Below are 22,076 nucleotides of genomic sequence, written 5' to 3' on the forward strand. Positions count from 1 at the left end.
TCTGCTGGTGCCAATAACATATACTAAAATGAGCAGAAGCCTAACTATGAAAGAGATTAGTCTTCATTGTCTTCTTATTCTGCCCTTGAGTTGCGTTCCCATGCAAAACTAGACAGATAGCTAACAACTAAGTCTTCAATAAAACTCCCAAGGCGTGACTTTTCTTGAATGAATATATTGAAAACGTTTGTTGTGAAACTGCAAAATACAGAAAAGAATATACTTTAGTGTTCAATTCACACCGACATACTGTAGCTGTACATTAAACATTTGAAGTTGCATAAATACAAAGCACGCGCTAAGGTACCATGCATCTGGCATGATGCCAAACCATATAGCAAATTGTTAACCATATGGTAATTGGCTCCTTTCATTACTCTAATAATGTATAACCATCTATGTAGAATAACAAAGCATATTACACTAGAAACGGTAACAAAACTACAGTATTGTATATTTTACAATTTGTTTGCATGACGCATGAGCAAAGTAATACAGCTAACGACATACATTAAAGGCATTGCAATTTGTGAGTAAATGCAACCAACATTGATATGTAAGAAACTCTATCAATAACAAGATTATCATCATTAGCTAAATGCTTGAATCGAACTTACAAACAAATATTTTTCCAAGGCTGAAGCGTGACAAGAAATAACTGCATTGAAAGACCTGCACCGTAGCGTTGTTTGTAGCTGCTTCTATGCGTGCAAAACAAATTCTGAACTTCCCGTTTGCGTTGTCTTTCTAAGTACCAGAAAGCGCCACTAGGGGACAAATAACACCATTGAACACAATGAAAATCCAATTTAACCATTGTAATAAAATAATCTGTTACCTTCTAACAGGATGGCAGCACACTCCCCGCCTGGTATAATGAAATTGTGCCACTATTAAATAAAACATATCAAGAAACAAATAATGTCCTTTCTATTTTTATCTTTTGTCTCTAGGATGCTTCAGAAAGAAGAACAACAATCTCTGAGATTGGTCCCAGAAACACCTTAGCAGCTCCTTGCTTGACAATTTTTAGTTCTACTTTCCTAACCTTTTTGTCAGTACAGGGAAAGGTTTTTACCACAAGCCCGACTGGCCAGTCATTTCTGTGTCTTTCAATAAGACAACATCTCCCACTTTTACATTTGGCTTTTCTGCTGTCCATTTTCTGCGTCTCTGCAGCGTTGTCAGGTACTCCTGTCTCCACCTTTTCCAAAAGGTGTCAGCGAGACACTGGACTTGCTTCCACTGTTTCCATTTCTCTTCTTTTTCTGTTGGAAGAGGGACATCCCACTCACTCTGATCAGAAGAGAGTTCTCTGATTAAGGCTTTTACCTTCCATTGTTATTGGAGCCACGAACCCAAGGGGGTCATAAAGACTATTCACTGTGGACAGGATGCCTCTCCGAGTAAAAGGCTTCTCATTGTGGGACACCTGGAATGAGAAGCTGTCTGTTTCCAGGTTCCAGGAAAGTCCCAGACTCCGTTGAAAGGGGAGAGGATCCACTCCTAGGTCCAGATCTTTTAAGTCTTTTGCACGGTCCTCCATAGGGAAGGCTTCCATAACTGTTTTGCTATTGGATGCAATCTTGTGTAGTTTCATGTTGGACTCCGCCAACATTGCTTGTGTTTTTCTTAGAATGTTGACAGCTTCTTCTGTAGTAGCTACTGATGTCAGACCATCATCGACGTAGAAGTTCCTCACTACATATTGCTTGGGTTCTGACCCGTGTTCCTTCTCACCCTGTAGCGCTGCTCGTCTCATGCAGTAGATGGCTACGGCTGGTGAAGGGCTGTTCCCAAATACATGGACTTTCATCCTGTACTCAGTTATGTTTCTATCTGGGTTGTTGTCTTCATACCAGAGAAACCTTAAGTAATCTCTGTGATCCTCACGTACACCAAAACAGTAAAACATTTGTTGCACATCTGCTGTTAGTGCAATGCAATCCTTGCGGAAACGCATTAGGACACCCAAGAGTGTGTTGTTTAAGTCTGGACCACTGAGCAGAACATCGTTAAGTGACACGCCTTGACACTTCGCACTGGAGTCAAATACTACTCTTATTTGTTCAGGCTTTTGTGGATGGTAAACACAAAATATGGGCAGATACCAACGTTCTTTGTCTCCCTCTAGTGGCTGTGAAGGTTCGGCTTGGTCGTTATCCAGCATCTTTTGCATGAAGTCAATAAAATGACGCTTCATGTCAGGCTTTTTGTCTAAAGTCCTGCGAAGTGATGTGAGACGGTTCATGGCCTGCTCCCTGTTATTAGGAAGGCGACGTCTATTGGGGCGAAAGGGTAGTGGAGCCACCCAGTTGTTTCCATCATCCTGGAAAACCTGTTTGTCCATAATGTCCAAGAAGGCTTTGTCCTCCACTGATGGTGCTGGTTTATCATCGTCTTGTGTTTTGTCGAACACGGAACATCCCAGGCTGTCTGTGTTCACAGTTGTGATTGGATCTCTCGAGTGCACTGTAGAGGGAGAGATGTGTTTCTGAGCTACGCTGTTGTAGTTCTCTTTTACCTGGATGATGTCAGGGCAAGGGCTCAGATAGGATGTGCGACCATTTTGAAGTATGTTTGTCCTGAACACGTTAACATTGGCTGGTCGGTGAGCCGTTCCCAGACAGACCTCACCCACAATGACCCACCCGAGGTCGAGTCGCTGTGCATAAGGAGTGTTGTGGGGCCCATTGATTTGCTCTCGTACCTTGTGTACCCTTAAGATGTCTCGTCCTAAGAGCAGGAGGATGGGAGCGTCTGGGTCCACAGCTGGAATTCTGTCCATAACTGGTTGCAGATGGGGATGATGATACGCAATGTCGGGGGAGGGAATCTCCATCCTATCGTCTGGCATCATATCACACACTATCAGAGTAGGGAGAGTGAGCTGCATGTGTCCATCTATAGACTCCACCATAAAGTTGACGGCTCTCCTACCTGAAGTCTCTGTTACCCCAGAACACGTCTTCATGGTGTATGGAGCAGAGTTGTCATTGATGTTGAAGAGACTGAAAAACTCTGTCTTGGCCAGAGATTTGTTACTCTGTTCATCAAGCACTACATACATTTTGACAGCTTTCTCTCTTTTCCCAGCCGGATAAGCTTTGACTAGGCATATTTTTGAACATGATCTTGGATTGACTGCCTCACCACAGATCTCTGTACACTTTGAGGTGACAGATAGAAGAGCATCGTCACCTTGCTCCCCTCTATTATCTGTCTCTGCTGTAGCGGTGTATGTATTTGTAGGGGCTGGGCCTGGATGCAGAGCAGCAAGATGCCTGTCGCTGTCGCATTCAGAGCACTTGATTGAAACCTTACAGTCTTTAGCTCTGTGCTGAGTTGACCCACAACATCGGAAACAAATGCCATTGTCTTTGAGATATGATTTGCGCTCATCTAGAGTTTTGTATCTAAACCCACGACACTTTTTAAGAGGATGAGGCTTGTTATGTATTGGGCAGTGACGGTCAGGGTTTTCAACCTTTGTCTTACTGGGTTTGGTTTGATGGTCTGAGGCCTCAGATGACACATCTGTCTTGTATACAGTCACAGGTGTCTTGCTGCTGTACCTGGCAGGTTTCTCACTTTTCATGGACACCTGGTTAGTTGAGGTGTAGAGGGTGAAGCTGGGGTCATTTCTCATTTTCGCCTGGTTCCTGATGAATCTCGAGAAGAACGAGAATGGTGGGAATGCTACCCGATAGTCCTCCTTATATTTGGATCCCTGTACTATCCATTTTTCTTGTAAACTGAATGGAAGTTTCTCTACAATAGGGTTTACCCCCCGAGATGTGTCCAGATAAGCGAGGCCTGGAAGGTACCCTTCTACTTTAGCACACTCCAGTTCGAGAAGAATGTCACCTAGTTCTCTTAGTTTGTGATTGTCTTTGTTAGCCAGTTTTGGAAAATCATCCATTTTCTTCAACAGTGCATTCTCGATCACTTCGGGTGTACCATAGCACTCTTCTAGTCGTTGCCAGACCATGTTAAGCCCTGCTGTTGCGTTGAAAATATGGACAGATCTAATTCTGTTTGCTTGCTCAGACGACTCTGCCCCTAGCCACTTGGTAATTAGATCTAACTCTTCCCTGGCTGATAAATTCAAGTCTCTGTTCGCATTGAGAAAGGATGCTTTCCATGCCCAATAATTTTCAGGGCGATCATCAAACTTCAGGAGTCCTGAACTCACCATCTCACGTCGTAGGAGGTACTTGATGAGGTCTGGTGCCACTTGTGACTCAGGGAAGTTGTGTGTGTGTGACTGGAAGTGGGCTTGCTTTCCATTTCCACCATGCTGCTGTTCATTTCTTTTGAACGGAGAGTCTCTGCTCATGTTCTGTTGTTTGCTACTTTCTGGATTATGGCATGTAGCTGGGTCAACACTAAGCTCTTGTTTCTCCACTTCAAATGGAAGTTCAGCAAAGTAGGGCCTAGCATGTTGTTGCACATACTCACATGTACGTTGGACTGGACTTAAGGTCTGTGTCCCGGTGTCTAGTTCTTTGCGAAGCTCTCTGCGTTCTGATCCTACAACTTCTTCAAAGGCTGCAGCTTCAGCCAACGCAGCAGCAGCTGTTCTCTCAACTTGGAGAACATATAAACTTGCCTCGAGGTCAGCTTTTTGCTTCAACAAGCTGGCCTCTATTTCTGCCTTTTGCTTCAACAAGCTGGCCTCTATTTCTGCCTTTTGTTTCATCACAGAAGCTTCCTTCTCAGCATAAGAGACTTGTGCGCGTGCTGCGTCCGCCTTGGCGCGTGCTTTGACGGCTGCAGAACTCACCGTTGAGGATCTGCTTGACTGTTTTGATGACCTTGATCTTGTAGATTGAGACTTGGTCCCAATGTGCTGAAGAGGCTCTTCCATCTCTCTCTGTTGAACACCTGGCTCTGGTTGTTGCATCAGGAAGAGACTTGTTCCCTAGGAAGAGACTTTGTTGGCTGATGAACGTAGAAACATAACCACCGTGTGCAGTTATTCTTGTGCTTGAGCCCGCTGTGATGATGTTTTTTCACTATTCTGCCCTTGAGTTGCGTTCCCATGCAAAACTAGACAGATAGCTAACAACTAAGTCTTCAATAAAACTCCCAAGGCGTGACTTTTCTTGAATGAATATATTGAAAACGTTTATGTTGTGAAACTGCAAAATACAGAAAATAATATACTTTAGTGTTCAATTCACACCGACATACTGTAGCTGTACATTAAACATTTGAAGTTGCATAAATACAAAGCACGCGCTAAGGTACCATGCATCTGGCATGATGCCAAACCATATAGCTAATTGTTAACCATATGGTAATTGGCTCCTTTCATTACTCTAATAATGTATAACCATCTATGTAGAATAACAAAGCATATTACACTAGAAACAGTAACAAAACTACAGTATTGTATATTTTACAATTCGTTTGCATGACGCATGAGCAAAGTAATACAGCTAACGACATACATTAAAGGCATTGCAATTTGTGAGTAAATGCAACCAACATTGATATGTAAGAAACTCTATCAATAACAAGATTATCATATTAGCTAAATGCTTGAATCGAACTTACAAACAAATATTTTTCCAAGGCTGAAGCGTGACAAGAAATAACTACATTGAAAGACCTGCACCGTAGCGTTGTTTGTAGCTGCTTCTATGCGTGCAAAACAAATTCTGAACTTCCCGTTTGCGTTGTCTTTCTAAGTACCATTTACATTACATTTACATTTAAGTCATTTAGCAGACGCTCTTATCCAGAGCGACTTACAAATTGGTGCGTTCACCTTAAGACATCCAGTGGAACAGCCACTTTACAATAGTGCATCTAAATCTTTTAAGGGGGGTGAGAAGGATTACTTTATCCTATCCTAGGTATTCCTGAAAGAGGTGGGGTTTCAGGTGTCTCCGGAAGGTGGTGATTGACTCCGCTGTCCTGGCGTCGTGAGGGAGTTTGTTCCACCATTGGGGGGCCAGAGCAGCAAACAGTTTTGACTGGGCTGCGCGGGAACTGTACTTCCTGTGGTAGGGAGGCGAGCAGGCCAGAGGTGGATGAACGCAGTGCCCTTGTTTGGGTGTAGGGCCTGATCAGAGCCTGGAGGTACTGAGGTGCCGTTCCCCTCATAGCTCCGTAGGCAAGCACCATGGTCTTGTAGCGGATGCGAGCTTCAACTGGAAGCCAGTGGAGAGAGCGGAGGAGCGGGGTGACGTGAGAGAACTTGGGAAGGTTGAACACCAGACGGGCTGCGGCGTTCTGGATGAGTTGTAGGGGTTTAATGGCACAGGCAGGGAGCCCAGCCAACAGCGAGTTGCAGTAATCCAGACGGGAGATGACAAGTGCCTGGATTAGGACCTGCGCCGCTTCCTGTGTGAGGCAGGGTCGTACTCTGCGGATGTTGTAGAGCATGAACCTACAAGAACGGGCCACCGCCTTGATGTTAGTTGAGAACGACAGGGTGTTGTCCAGGATCACGCCAAGGTTCTTAGCGCTCTGGGAGGAGGACACAATGGAGTTGTCAACCGTGATGGCGAGATCATGGAACGGGCAGTCCTTCCCCGGGAGGAAGAGCAGCTCCGTCTTGCCGAGGTTCAGCTTGAGGTGGTGATCCGTCATCCACACTGATATGTCTGCCAGACATGCAGAGATGCGATTCGCCACCTGGTCATCAGAAGGGGGAAAGGAGAAGATTAATTGTGTGTCGTCTGCATAGCAATGATAGGAGAGACCATGTGAGGTTATACCAGAAAGCGCCACTAGGGGGCAAATAACACCATTGAACACAATGAAAATCCAATTTAACCATTGTAATAAAATAATCTGTTACCTTCTAACAGGATGGCAGCACACTTCTCTTTACAGCAATAAATATTTGCTTTCCAAACGATGATGAAATATTGCGATATGCCATTCTTTTCAATGACAGTCGCAACTCAACAAATTGCGGGCCCTTCTGACTGTAGGCAATGCGATTTTAAAACAATCCACAGCTTATTATTTTAAAGAAGATAATAATCCTTTAGTCAAATCATGCTTTCTGGTGTAGTATCCTATTTTAAATGTATTTCTGTTTAGACAGGAGTAGGCTATATCTTTTTGGCAATTTTACTTTAGGGGAAGCTTGGCTTATGGCCACTCCGCCTATGTCTGTAGCACACTTTCAAAACTGGATTGATGCGGAAAAAAATCATGATTCTGCTAGCCTTTCCATCTATCCGAAGACGGTTAAGCTATCATTTGCATCACATATGGCTACACAAAGTATAGACATAGGCCCTGCGCACACAAGGGCGTTTCTGTGCCGATGTCGCCTCTTCAGAAAGTTGGTTGATTTTTGCTTATTTGCGCATTACTGTTTGAATAAATCATGTTTGTTAAAAAATGTATTAAAATATTTGTGAACAAATGTCACTGGCACCCTTGCGACCAATAAAATAAAGTGTGTTGCACTGCCAAGTCAAACGGTCGCAAATGTGACGGTTTTGGTCGCAGTATCAAACCCTGTTCCTGAGGTGACAACAAAGTGTGTCCTACTGAAATGTGTTCTCTGTATACTGATACAGTGCAAGGTGACCCAACAGTCATGACCCCACTCGCATGATTGAGATTATCTTTTAGGCCTATTTCTAATATGTACCATTTAGATTAGGCCTACTTCTAGTGTGTAAGATTTAGATTAGGCCTACTTCTAATGTGTGTGGTTTAGATGAGGCCTACTTCTAATGTGTAAGATTGAAGGGTAAAACTGCAGTGTGAGAGATCTGTTGGCGAGGGGAGTATGTCTGTGGGTCAAGGGTTGAAATTGCTGTGTGTGTGTGTGTGTGTGTGTGAGAGAGAGGGCGCTAAGGTTTGTTTGGTTTAAAACCGTGTGTAATATAAGGTGATAACAGAGCGATAATGGCGTCCTTGGTCTGTGCTGTCTCAAACAGCTGGTAAACAGGGAGAGAGGGAGGGCCCTGTAGAGAGCAGAAGAGCGGAAGGTAGTATAGTACCTAGGTCTGTGCTGATAAATAGCTTAGTTTCTGTCTTCCGCTTAGTGTGTTAGCTTGTTTACATTGGATTGTGGGTAGAGGTTTTCGACATTGGGTTTGGGGGCTGGGGAGGAGTGGTGATTGTCTAAGAAGCTCATTATTTTTGGTGGAATTGTGAGTGACTACGAATTCTCTGCTTGTGTTTAAATGTTTGGTAGTGTAGGGCACGCTAATGTGCATACTATGTTGTGATTTGTCTGAGTGACAGCATTCCTGTACCATACTAACCTTTCCTCCCTTCCTGTTCTTCAGGTGTCCCCCTCTCCTGGAATCCCAACATCTGCTGAGTCATCAGTAGTGAGTCAGGGTGTCATGGCCACCGGGCCCAGGACACGCAGAGATCACCCCTCATAGTGCTTCCCCCAGCCAGCCACCTGCAGACACACACACACACAGGAGGAGGCACAGGGGTGGCAATGATGACCACATCACATATGAACGGTCATGTGACTGAGTCAGACGGCGGAGGAAGTGGAGGAGGCGAGTCGAACCAGGAGGAGCCCCAGCAGTGGCACAGGGAGATGGCAGTGGACTGCCCAGGGGACCTGGGTGCTCGTACCCTGCCTGTGCGGCGCTCTGCCCAGCTGGAGAGGATCCGTCAGCACCAGGAGGACCTGAGGAGGAGGAGGGAGGAGGATGGCAGGAACAGACAGGAGCTAGATCTTAATGCTTCCATACGGCTCAAGAAGCTATCTCAGAACCCCAAGGTGGGCATCGATAACCCCACCTTCGACCCCATTGAAGGCCCCGTAGGGCCCATGGGACTTCCACCCAACCTGGGGGGCCCTACTCTACTGGGTGAGTAGGACTGAGTATGGCAATACTCTTAACAAAGCCATACAATATAATAGTGTTCTATTAAGTTGTGATTCTGAACAGAATAGTTATTTGGCGTTAGCCTTGAGCACTAGTAAGGATAAAGCGCTAACAAGCAAGTGGCTGTCTCTTGCTGAAATCGAATGGTAAAATTTATGCTCTGAAAACAAGGTGAAGAAAGTGCTATTTTGCTTAAGACAATCCTTTCAGATTTATGGGGGTAGGGTCGATTTGGAATTCAGGATAGGCCTCTAGCTGTCTAGCTTTCCTTCAGACTCTTAACACAAGTTCACTTTTCCTGTTCCAGGTAGGCTTATGAATGAGACCAAACACACACACACACACACACACAGCAGTCTATAGGCCTGTAGTCAGTGCATTCTTCTTCTAAAGCTCTCTGAGGGAGTCCTACTTCACTCCCACTTAATTCTCTGATGATCGGAGGCTGGGGTCTGGGAATGACTGAACCTGAGGGAGGGAAGTAGGGAGTGAGAGCAGGAAGGAGGTGGTACGTGAGGAGGTGTGTGTGGTAGCAGCATTCCTTGGGTGGGGGGTGTTAATTAAAAACTCTGTTACAAAACATTCTGACCCAGGCTGCAATGGCTGCTCTCTGGCCCTCCATTTTCTGTCATTTATTTTATTTTTCAGCCCCATCTCCTGTCTTTCAACTGCCCTACCGTTCCTCCGGCCAAGTTAATAATGTATTGAAATGATACCTATCATATAGCCTGGGCCTAGCCTAAGAAAACAATATGTAGGACAGAAGGTACTCAGTGAAGTCAATGGCGCGTGACAGCAGATCCTCCATCAGATGAGACGACTAACCTCCCACTTAGATACTCCCTTTTACACACACGCAGACCAGACCGTCTTCTTATTTTGGTCTTAGTTGGACTGGACAGATATGTCTAAGAGAGGGGTCTGGATTTGAGAGAGCTGGTAAGGTTTAAGAATATGATGATTATTTTGGAGTTTTATCACTGATATAAATGTTCTGTCTTGACCATAATCCCTGTATGAGTTCACTGTAATTCTTTCCTGAATCTGAGCATTTGTCTCTGGCTGTTGTGTAATGTATGGTTGATCTATCTGTATAGTATATGCATGTCTGATTCTCCCCCTTCCCCACTCTCCCTGCATACAGAGTTGGAGGAGCTGCTGATGTCCCTAAAGCAGGTGCAGCACTGCCTGTCTGACGCCCAGAGCCAGGAGGACGTGGAGCTGGTGCTGCAGCTGGTCCAGAAGACTGACTTCCAGAAGGCCTTCAACATCCACAACGCTGTGGCCCAGCACATGAACAGGCCCAGCCCGCCCTTCCCACACACAGACTGCGCTCAGGGCCTGGCACAAGAGGTGAGTCCTGCTCTGGAGTCCGTTTGGGGTGTTATGGTTAGCTGATCATAGAGCTGTGCTTACAGAGCTGGCCCAGCAGCACATGAACCGACCCAGCCCGCCCTTCCCCACACACTGCCCTTAAAGCCTGGTCCACGAGCTGAGACTCAGATGCTGATATCAAGTCAGTTTGCAGTATTACTATGTTATAGTTGAGTGTAGGGCTTGCGAAAGGTAAACTGCTTCTAGATCTGTGCCTACAGATGTTGCCCTGAAGAAAAAATAAAACTGGCTCATGAGGAAAGCGGAAGACTCCGTTAGATCCAGAGTGTTTTCTTCAACATGGTTAAGGGTAGGATTTGTGGAGTAGTAAGCTGATCCTAGGATCTGTTGCCTGTGGGCAACGTCTACCCGGAGCATACTGAGTAGGGCTAGGGAAGAGGATGTAGGCTGAGGGTCCAATAATACAGAATAATTCTCCTGTATACCCACTTCCACATCAACCCCTCCACTGGTCTTCGACCCATTTCAGACTGCGTGGGAACTAGAATAGAAGGAAATGGGAGGGGGACATCAAACTTGATCTGAGGCCAAGCTAACAGGCCAAAAAGTGAGGACTGAGGAGGGTCTGTGTGACACAATGACAGGAATATGCACACTAAGGCAGGCACATAAACACACACACACTGAAACACGCATGTACACAAACACACACAAGCGATCAAGTACGACTTGTAGGAGTTGTGAAAAATGTTGCCGAAATTAGGTAGCCGGCTAGCCTTGAAGTTGAATTTCAGCAGAGTTTGTGCAGTGTAAGAAGTTTTTAATGGGCAAGAAACCACATCAAAGTACCACATGACTTTTTTAATGTTTTGTCCACTAATGACACTTGATTGAGGAGAGCGCCTCGTTGCCTGGAATCGCTGTTGTGTGAAGTGTTAATGAGACTCAATAATAAACTTGTTTATTGTTGTTTTCCTGTTCTCTCATTCTGCCCCAGCAGCACAGAACAGCTCTTGTACGTACTCAAGCACCATCATTAGAGCCCAGACGTAGAACTGAAACTCACTGACCTGGACAAGACAGGACACTCACAATAGGGCGTCTCTGTCTCTGAGGCTGCTGCCTGCACCATTATAGACTCACTGACACCAGCCAGAGCCACCACCGTTTTTTTCATTAGGCACCAAATGGGAGAAAATGGGCTTAAATGGGGTCGGAATACCAGAATTTGCCCCGTGTGTATGCATGTGGACGGAATACATTGGCCTATAATATACATACCTTTCCCATGCCAAATGGTCCCTATTCCAAGATCAACTTGGGCCTTTTTTAAACAGCAACGGTAGAGGTGTTTCAGCCTTGAATGTTGTGCCCTCAGTATGTAGGGAGTTTTCTATTGGCCAGCCCTTATGTGGACCATGTCGAATTGCTCGGCGTTGAAGTTGGTCTCAACCGCCAAGCTCACGCAGCGTTGCTGCTCAATGAACAGAGGAATGTTTGGTGGAAAAGAGGCGAGTGCTGAGTTATGCTAGTTTTTATTTGATTTTTTATTTCACCTTTATTTAACCAGGTAGGCTAGTTGAGAACAAGTTCTCATTTGCAACTGCGACCTGGCCAAGATAAAGCATAGCAGTGTGAACAGACAACACAGAGTTACACATGGAGTAAACAATTAACAAGTCAATAACACAGTAGAAAAAAAAAGGGGAGTCTATATACATTGTGTGCAAAAGGCATGAGGAGGTAGGCGAATAATTACAATTTTGCAGATTAACACTCAAGTGATAAATGATCAGATGGTCATGTACAGGTAGAGATATTGGTGTGCAAAAGAGCAGAAAAGTAAATAAATAAAAACAGTATGGGGATGAGGTAGGTAAAAATGGGTGGGCTATTTACCGATAGACTATGTACAGCTGCAGTGATCGGTTAGCTGCTCAGATAGCAGATGTTTGAAGTTGGTGAGGGAGATAAAAGTCTTCAGCGATTTTTGCACTTCGTTCCAGTCACAGGCAGCAGAGAACTGGAACGAAAGGCGGCCAAATGAGGTGTTGGCTTTAGGGATGATCAGTGAGATACACCTGCTGGAGTGTGTGCTACGGATGGGTGTTGCCATCATGACCAGTGAACTGAGATAAGGCGGAGCTTTACCTAGCATGGACTTGTAGATGACCTGGAGCCAGTGGGTCTGGCGACGAATATGTAGCGAGGGCCAGCCGACTAGAGCATACAGGTCGCAGTGGTGGGTGGTATAAGGTGCTTTAGTGACAAAACTGATGGCACTGTGATAAACTGCATCCAGTTTGCTGAGTAGAGTGTTGGAAGAAATTTTGTAGATGACATCGCCGAAGTCGAGGATCGGTAGGATAGTCAGTTTTACTATGGTAAGTTTGGCGGCGTGAGTGAAGGAGGCTTCGTTGCGGAATAGAAAGCCGACTCTAGATTTGATTTTCGATTGGAGATGTTTGATATGAGTCTGGAAGGAGAGTTTACAGTCTAACCAGACACCTAGGTACTTATAGATGTCCACATATTCAAGGTCGGAACCATCCAGGGTGGTGATGCTGGTCAGGCGTGCGGGTGCAGGCAGCGAACGGTTGAAAAGCATGCATTTGGTTTTACTAGCGTTTTAAGAGCAGTTGGAGGCCACGGAAGGAGTGTTGTATGGAATTGAAGCTCGTTTGGAGGTTAGATAGCACAGTGTCCAAGGACGGGCCGGAAGTATATAGAATGGTGTTGTCTGCGTAGAGGTGGATCAGATTGAACCCTGTGGCACCCCCATAGAGACTGCCAGAGGACCGGACAGCATGCCCTCCGATTTGACACACTGAACTCTGTCTGCAAAGTAGTTGGTGAACCAGGCAAGGCAGTCATCCGAAAAACCGAGGCTACTGAGTCTGCCGATAAGAATATGGTGATTGACAGAGTCGAAAGCCTTGGCAAGGTCGATGAAGACTGCTGCACAGTACTGTCTTTTATCGATGGCGGTTATGATATCGTTTAGTACTGTAAGTCGCTCTGGATAAGAGCGTCTGCTAAATGACTTAAATGTAAATGTTAAATGTACCTTGAGCGTGGCTGAGGTGTACCCGTGACCGGCTCGGAAACCAGATTGCACAGCGGAGAAGGTACGGTGGGATTCGAGATGGTCAGTGACCTGTTTGTTGACTTGGCTTTCGAAGACCTTAGATAGACAGGGCAGGATGGATATAGGTCTGTAACAGTTTGGGTCCAGGGTGTCTCCCCCTTTGAAGAGGGGGATGACTGCGGCAGCTTTCCAATCCTTGGGGATCTCAGACGATATGAAAGAGAGGTTGAACAGGCTGGTAATAGGGGTTAACACATCTACATGGTAGCTGTGAATTGTAGGCTATTACCAAGTGCCAGGTGCTAGAAGCCATATTAGCCAAGCCATTAGCCCAAACAAAGACCTATGTTTCAAAGTTGATACATGTTCATCACAGGAGATTGGTGAGGGGAGAACGTCTCATAATAATGGCCAGAAAGGAGCAAATGGAATGGTATTGAACACCTAGAAACCATGTGTTTGATACCATTCCACTGATTCCACGCCAGCCATTACCACGAGCCCATTCTCCCCAATTTAGTTGCCACCAACCTCCTGTGACGTGCATCCAGGTATACTGATGTGGGGGAGTCAACTTATTTGAATGGCATTATTTAATATATTTGAATAAGTGTGCTCCAATTGAAGTAGAAATCGAAAATAAACGTCATTACATGAAACAAAATGTTAAATCATTTGAGACTACAGGAAATAGGTTAACTGCTATGTTAAAAAAACTGCACGAATGGTTGCTTTGGTTATCAACAGCCTTGTGGCTATTGTAGTCTTTACTGTGGGGGGGGAAACAATTCTCTAAATTTGTCCCAGGTGAGGCAGGCATCATGCGAGGGATGGGCAACTGCTCTGGCGCCTTGCATTTACATTTACATTTACATTTAGCCCACCATAGTGGGATTAGCCTAGGTCTGGAGGAGACCACTTAAGTGAGGAGGTTTTTATTTTCCCCCATTGGGCCACCCTGGTATAACCCCACCTCCATAAACTTAGTGTCAGACCCCCACCCCTGCCTTGACTGCATTAACCTGGTCCCAGTGACGTCAGCTCCAGAGCGATTCTGGTTTGACTGACTGCACTCAAACTGGGTCGTGTTCATAAGGCACCAATTAGAAGAAAATGTATTGAAACATGGGAGGACTATCTGGACTTGTCATTGCAAAACGTTTTCAAATGTGTTCTGTTGCACACAACCAAAGCTGAACCCGGGCCCGAGGCCGTCTCACTGCTTACTCCAACATGGTCTGCTGCTGGGGCCGTTCTAAAGCACCCCACAACCAAAAAGTTAAAACCAGTCAACACTATTTTAACACAAACCCCATGTATGCCATTTAGTCTGGTGAACAAAAGCATTGCAGCTGTTGAATCAAGGTGGGAAGAATCGTGACAGATTTTCCGACCTTCCTGTGTAGATGCTGCTGTCCTCTGTTTTGGTCAGTTTCTTTGATCTGAGAGAACGGGTGTAAATCATCAGATGTGTTTTCAAGTTGGTGTGTCCTATCCCTGCTCCTCTTTCTTATACTTCCTGTGTTCTGGTGTGTCCTCCAGGTACAGTCTATGGTTTATAACAGCCAACACAAGGAGGGCTTGGAGCTCAACACCCTGCTCTCTTCCCCACATGTCCAGGTGAGGCCTCCATCCATTCCTACTCTGTCTATTTCTGTGTCTCAGTTTAACCTGTCTCTCTCTGCGCCACTTTAATGGCGGTGCATCTGGGTACCAGTATAACCTGTGTCAGGTGTAACATGCATCTCTGTTTAACCTGTCCCAGTGTAACGTCGGTCTATCTCCCAGTATAACCTTTTATATGATCCTGGATCTCAGGGCTGGGGTTCTTCAGGTCAGGACTGTGTTGGTTCAGCTGTGATCAACTATTGGCTACATCTTTTGGCAGAAGCCGGGCCAAAGGCCTGATCTCGCTCTCTTTAACTCTCACACGTGGATGAGTTACCTGATTTCTCTGTCTGTCCCCAACATCTACAACGATGATGCTGCTCCTCTGAGACACCAGGGCATGTTCAATAGGGAGGGAACGTTTGAAACTGATGGAAAGGGGAAGTGTACTACCTGAATGTTTTGCTACAGTGTGCCCTGCGGAACACAATCCACACAGTAGGATGTGATGGAGTGAGGATATAGGAGGGGAGTGGTATTGGGGGGGGTTCCCCTGTATTGTTTTGAGGGTTGCCATAGAGGTAGACCTAGTGGGGTAACTAACCAGGCATTTCTCCCCAGGGGCAGATGGAGAGAGTGGAAAATGATTTACCTGCTGGCCCTCAGGGAAAATTATTAAATTATTCTGTTACTACTTACTGAAATGAAAGTTTATTTTGTAATGTTTGTCCTCCTGGATGTCTTCCTTCCACCAGAACTAGAACAGCAGGGGGCTCTGGAAGTAATAACTACACTACTGTTAGATACAGGTCTCTGTGCGTGTGTGGATGCTTGTGTCCATGCATCTACGTGTCTAAAAGTTAACCCAGTAAGGCTGACGAACCCGATGTCCCCTGTCCCTCCACAGGCAGTGCTTCTGGCCCATGACTGTGTTGCAGAGCAGGAGATGCAGCTGGAGCCCCTGACCCCAGATGACCACTGTGAAACTCTCACCCAGTGGGGAGGAGAGACCGTCAAGATAGTCTGCATCGAGAAGGCTAGAGACATCCCACTGGTGAGCGAGACCCCTATAAAACACACTGTCATGAATCAACATAGGAGTAGATATAGACTCTGTCTGAAGTGTACAAGCTGTTAAAGCCTTGATTCCCTCTGTCTTTTGTTTCCTCAACGTCTTGCCCCGCTCTCTCAAAACTTATTGGAGAAGAGGCTTCAAGGTCCCTCCCTTCGGATCTCCTCCAATGAGCTTTGAGAGTGTTGCAAGGATTCGAGGATGGGAGGAATCAATAATTTGGCCGCTTGTACACTTTTCAGACAGCGCCAATATCGCTCTCCTCTACCTAACAAAGTTTAAACCCTCCTGTATCTGCACAGTCACTAACCTCTGTTCTCCACTGTCTGTGTGGCAGGGAGCGACGGTGCGTAACGACATGGACAGCGTGATAATAAGCCGCATAGTGAAGGGTGGGGCGGCGGAGCGCAGCGGGCTGCTCCATGAAGGAGACGAGGTTCTGGAGATCAACGGAGTGGAGATCCGAGGAAAGGACGTCAACGAGGTCTTCGACATCCTGGCCGACATGCATGGCAACCTGACCTTCATCCTCATCCCTAGCCCACAGACCAAACCCCCGCCCATCAAGGAGACTGTGGTAAGTACAGACGCACCTTCATCCAAGAACCCCCCTCACGTCTCGTCTCAGCCCCTGGGCTGGGATGGCTGTCTGAAGCAATCACATTGTTCCAGGTTCCAATTGCTCAGTGGGTTGCAAACAGGGTTGGGTAGGTTACTTTCTAAATGTAATCAGTTATAGTTACTAGTTACCTGTCCACAATTGTAATCTGTTACTTTTAGGTTATGTTCCCCTTAAGAGACATTTTAAGAAGGCAAAAATGTATGTTACAAATTGAACGACATATATTGCAGGATAAATTAATGTAATGTTTACATAGCTGACCATATATGGATGTAAATTTTTACTTTATGGGTGGTTATGTAGACTTCTTCTAACCATCACTTTCTACTACATATTATCATATGATTAAGTTCTATCAGAATCCCAGTCATTCCAATAAATGTTATACCCCTTGATCTTCAAGAATTGGACTTGGAAATATGGAAATATAGTTTACCCAAATTGTTTTACCTGAGCATAACCCAGAAATGGATGCAAGGACTGACCATCCATGATATCAAAGTGATTGTTTTAACCATGTTATGAGGCTATACAGTGTTTTTTTTACATTTACCATCTTTATAATCGTTGGAGTAAAACACGTTTATTTTGGGTTCTGGTGGGCTTTGACAGTTGAACTAAGCTCATGAGGCATTTATAAGTTATATTCTTCAAGAATCAATGGGATATACACTACTGTTCAAAAGTTTGGGTTCACTTAGAAATGTCCTTGTTTTTTTGTCCATTTTTAAAATAACATCAAATTGATCAGAAATACAGTGTAGACATCGTTAATGATGTATAGCTTTATGAAATATCTACATAGGAGTACAGAGGCCCATTATCAGCAACCATCACTCCTGTGTTCCAATGGCACGTTGTTAGCTTATCCAAGTTTATAATTTTAAAAGGCTAATTAATTGAGCAATTAGAAAACCCTTTTGCAGTTATGTTAGCACAGCTGAAAACTGTCTGATTAAAGAAGCGATAAAACTGGCCTTCTGGAGCATCAGCATTTGTGGGTTCGACTACAGGCTCAAAATGGCCAGAAACAAAGACCTTTCTTCTGAAGCTCGTCAGTCTATTCTTGTTCTGAGAAATGAAGGCTATTCCATGTGAGAAATTGCCAAGAAACTGAAGATCTTGTACAGCGCTATGTATGACTCTCTTCAAAGAACAGCGCAAACTGTCTAACCAGAATAGAAAGAGGAATGGAAGGCCCCGGTGCACAACTGAGCAAGAGCACAAGTATATTAGAGTGTCTAGTTTGAGAAACAGACACCTCACAAGTCCTCAACTGGCAGCTTCATTAAATAGTACCCACAAAACACCAGTCTCAACGTCAACAGTGAAGAGGCGACTCCAGGATGCTTGCCTTCTGTTTAGTGTCTGCTCTTTTGCCCATCTTAGTCTTTTATTTTTATTGGCCAGTCTAAGATATGGCTTTTTCTTTGCAACTCTGCCTTGAAGGCCGGCATCCCAGAGTCGCCTCTTCACTGTTGACGTTGAGACTGGTGTTTTGCAGGTACTATTTAATGAAGCTGCCAGTTGAGGACTTGTGATGCGCCTGTTTCTTAAAAACTAGACACTCTAATATACTTGTGCTCTTGCTCAGTTGTGCACCGGGGCCTCCCACTCTTTCTATTCTGGTTAGAGCCAGTTTCGCTGATGGTTGCTGATAATGGACCTCTGTACGCCTATGTAGATATTCAATTCCAAATCAGCCGTTTCCAGCTACAATAGTCATTTACAACATTAACAATGTCTACACTGTATTTCTGAACATTTTGATGTTATTTTAATGGACAAAAAATGTGCTTTCTGTCAAATACAAGAAGATTTCTAAGTGGCCCCAAACTTTTGTGTGTGAACTTGTTTTCCTCCAGTGTTTGTAAATATTGTAGATGTAAACAAACATTGTATAGCCTCATAACATGGTTAAAACAATGCGTGTCCCCAAAAATGGATGTAGCACCTACAGCACCCCTTTTTTAATCCTATCAAAAGTGTGCGATTTGAGCATGTGTCTGTTAGGCCTATGGATTCTTTCTTTCTTTTATTAGCATGAATTAGATTGAGCAATAAAAGCCCCACTTTTATTCCATAGCCTTGGATCTGCGCTATGCAGCGGTTGCAAGAGTGCATTTTTCATTGGCTGTCCACTGGTTTCAAGAACAGTGATTGATAGGCAGCTTCTTGAATTCAACCATTATTGGGTTCAAATACACATAGATTTGTGAACAGCCATCCACAACAACCACAATCCGTAAAGTGCAAATAGCTAAATGAGAGAGCAGCAGTGTGATTCACATCAATGCTCTATGTAGATATCAATAATAAGTCGGCCTTACCTCATTTATTCAAGTTGGATAATCTTTGGATGCCGACAGCAGTCGCACCATTTGAAAACATAGCTTGGCCTGTAGCCTACAAAAGCCGATTCCTGCTCTTTTTCCGTGATCATCAAACACATTTGGTGTGTCACCATAGTGGTCTCTGATTTGTGGTCTGACTAGCTCCGCTGTAACAAACTTAAACGCGCACATATTTTTTAATGCTGATTTGAATGTAATTGAGAATAGAAGTGTGCAACGTAACGGATTACAGTTACCATTTTCTTTTTTTGTAATCCATTACAAGTAACGAATTACACGCAATCCGTTACTCCCCAACCCTGGTTGCAGAGCATGATGCTGGCCCATGGCCAATGTTTGTTTGATTCCTGCATGCATCACCATTATGAACAGTCAATTGTTTTGGAGCCTCTGCAACATGACCATATTTATAAATATGAATCCTTTTTATTTAATTCTATAATATACAGTGCGAGCTACTAGAAAACCAACGTCATGTTTTGTTTACTCTATTTCACCAGGTCCATGTGAAAGCTCACTTTGACTACGACCCGTCTGATGACCCGTACGTGCCGTGCAGAGAGCTGGGCCTGTGCTTCCAGAAAGGAGACATCCTCCACATCATCAGCCAGGACGACCCCAACTGGTGGCAGGCCTACAGGGACGGAGACGAGGACAACCAGCCCCTGGCCGGGCTAGTACCAGGTACACTACCTCACAATAGGGCTCAACAACAGTGGGCAAGTGCCAGGTTATATATGCAGATTATCAGACCTCACAATGCCTGGAGAAGTGTTAACCATCTCTCCCTCTCTGTGAATGCAGGCAAGAGCTTCCAGCAGCAGAGGGAGGCCATGAAGCAGACCATAGAAGAGGATAAAGAGCCTGAGAAGTCGGGAAAGTTGTGGTGTGCTAAGAAGAACAAGAAGAAGAGGAAGAAGCTCCTTTACAACTCCAAGCAGAACGACGGTAAGGCCAGACCAGCAGTGAGGGCTGTACAGAGATGTAGGCAGGCTGGTGTAGAACGACCCGGCCCGTATTCCCACATCGTCTGAGTAAGAGTTTTTTGGTTCTGGAATGTTTAGACTTTGCTTGTTTTAATGGACTTTCCCCACACACTTTCCTTGTCATCACACTATTGATTGTTACTCATATTTCATATCCCAGGGTTACAGAAGGAGATCACTGATTTTAGCCAGCGTTCGCCTAGAGACAATGTACTGTGAAAGTGAACATTATTACTTTATGGGCTGTAGTTTTCATGACCCCAATATATAGTAGAAGAAATGACAAGAACAGGGGAGTTTGTGACAGAAATTATTCACAACCCTTGACTTTTTCCACATTTTGTTGTTACAACCTCAATTTAAAATGGATTCGATTTAGATTTTTGTCACTGGCCTACACAATACCCCATAATGTCAAAGTGGAATGATGTTTTTTGAAATTTTCACAAATGAATTAAAAACGAAAAGCTGAAACGTCTTGCGAGAATAAGTATTCTTTGTTATCGCAAGGGTAAATAAGTTTGGAAGATAACATTTGCTTTACATATCGCATAAGTTGCATGGACTCCCTCTGTGTGCAATAATGATTTAACATGACTACCTCATCTCTGTACCACACACGTACAATTATCTGTAACGTCCCTCAGTCGAACAGTGAATTTCAACCACAAAGACCAGGGAGGTTTTCCAATGCCACGCAAAGAAGGGCACCTATTGGTAGATGGTCAACATCTGCTTTTTTATTTTTACCTATCACTTTGAGCATGGTGAAGTTATTATTACACTTTGGATGGTGAATCAATACACCCAGTCATTGCAAAGATACAGGTATCCTTCCTAACTCAGTTGCCGGAGAGGAAGGAAACCACTCGGGGAATTCACCATGAGGTCAATGGTTACATTAAAACAGTTTAATAGCTGTGATAAGAGAGAACTGAGGATGGATCAACAACATTGTAGTTACTCCAGAATACTAACCTAATTGATGAGTGAAAAGGAAGCAGAATAAAAATATTCCAAAACATGCATCCTGTTTGCAACAAGGCACTAAAGTAATACTGCAAATTAACTTTTAATCGTGAATACAAAGTGTTTGGGGCAAATCCAATACAGCACATCACTGAATGCAACTATCCATATTTTCAAGGATAGTGGTGGCTCCATCATGTTATAGTTTTAAAAAATAAAATAAAATCCTGAACTCAGCAAAAAAAGAAACGTCCTCACGCTGTCAAGTGCATTTATTTTCAGCAAACTTCACGTGTAAATATTTGTATATAACTAGATTCAACAACTGAGACATAAACTGAACAAGTTCCATAGACATGTGACTAACAGAAATGGAATAATGTGTCCCTGAACAAAGGGGGGGTCAAAATCAAAAGTAACTGTCAGTATCTGGTGTGGCCACCAACCAGCTGCATTAAGTACTGCAGTGCATCTCCTCATGGACTGCACCAGATTTGCCAGTTCTTGCTGTGAGATGTTACCCCACTCTTCTACCAAGGCACCTGCAAGTTCCTGGACATTTCTTGGGGGAATGGCCCTAGCCCTCACCCTCCGGTCCCAGACATGCTCAATGGGATTGAGATCTGGGCTCTTCTCTTCGCTGGCCATGGCAGAACACTGACATTCCTGTCTTGCAGGAAATCACGCACGGAATGAGCAGTATGACTGGTGGCATTGTCATGCTGGAGGGTCATGTCAGGATGAGTCTGCAGGAAGGGTACCAAATGATGGAGGAGGGTGTCTTCCCTGTAACGCACAGCGTTGAGATTGCCTGCAATGACAACAAGCTCAGTCCGATGATGCTGTGAGACACCGCCCCAGACCATGACGGACCCTCCACCTCCAAATCGATCCCGCTCCAGAGTACAGGCCTCGGTGTAACGCTCATTCCTCCGACGATAAACGTGAATCCGACCATCACCCCTGGTGAGAAGACAACCGCAACTCGTCAGTGAAGAGCACTTTTTGCCAGTCCTGTCTGGTCCAGCGAGGGTGAGTTTGTGCCCATAGGTGACGTTGTTCCCGTTGATGTCTGGTGAGGACCTGCCTTACAACAGGCCTACAAGCCCTCAGTCCAGCCTCTCTCAGCCTATTGCGGGACAGTCTGAGCACTGATGGCGATATTGTGCGTTCGTCTTAGGCGTCTCACAGTACGGACATTGCAATTT

At 44.8% G+C, this 22,076-nt stretch overlaps 1 protein-coding gene across 5 annotated transcripts in view; it reads left to right on the forward strand.

The window, feature by feature from the left end:
• Window positions 1-22,076, forward strand: part of LOC115145962 (protein PALS1-like) — a 62,737-nt gene that overhangs the window by 35,493 nt on the left and 5,168 nt on the right. For 4 of the 5 annotated variants that reach the window (XM_029687681.2, XM_029687679.2, XM_029687680.2 and 1 more), the window contains 7 exons: window positions 8,271-8,816; window positions 9,979-10,187; window positions 14,800-14,877; window positions 15,773-15,919; window positions 16,275-16,514; window positions 19,414-19,597; window positions 19,718-19,861. In XM_029687681.2, coding sequence (XP_029543541.2) covers window positions 8,435-8,816; window positions 9,979-10,187; window positions 14,800-14,877; window positions 15,773-15,919; window positions 16,275-16,514; window positions 19,414-19,597; window positions 19,718-19,861 — 1,384 coding nt within the window. In that variant the 5' untranslated portion in view covers window positions 8,271-8,434. Of the gene's footprint in view, window positions 1-8,030; window positions 8,133-8,270; window positions 8,817-9,978; window positions 10,188-14,799; window positions 14,878-15,772; window positions 15,920-16,274; window positions 16,515-19,413; window positions 19,598-19,717; window positions 19,862-22,076 lie in introns of those variants that run through there. The other variant, XM_029687682.2, reaches the window with a different exon arrangement.

The sequence above is a fragment of the Oncorhynchus nerka genome, linkage group LG18 (assembly GCF_034236695.1).
Source record: "Oncorhynchus nerka isolate Pitt River linkage group LG18, Oner_Uvic_2.0, whole genome shotgun sequence".
NCBI classification, from domain to species: Eukaryota; Metazoa; Chordata; class Actinopteri; order Salmoniformes; family Salmonidae; genus Oncorhynchus; species Oncorhynchus nerka.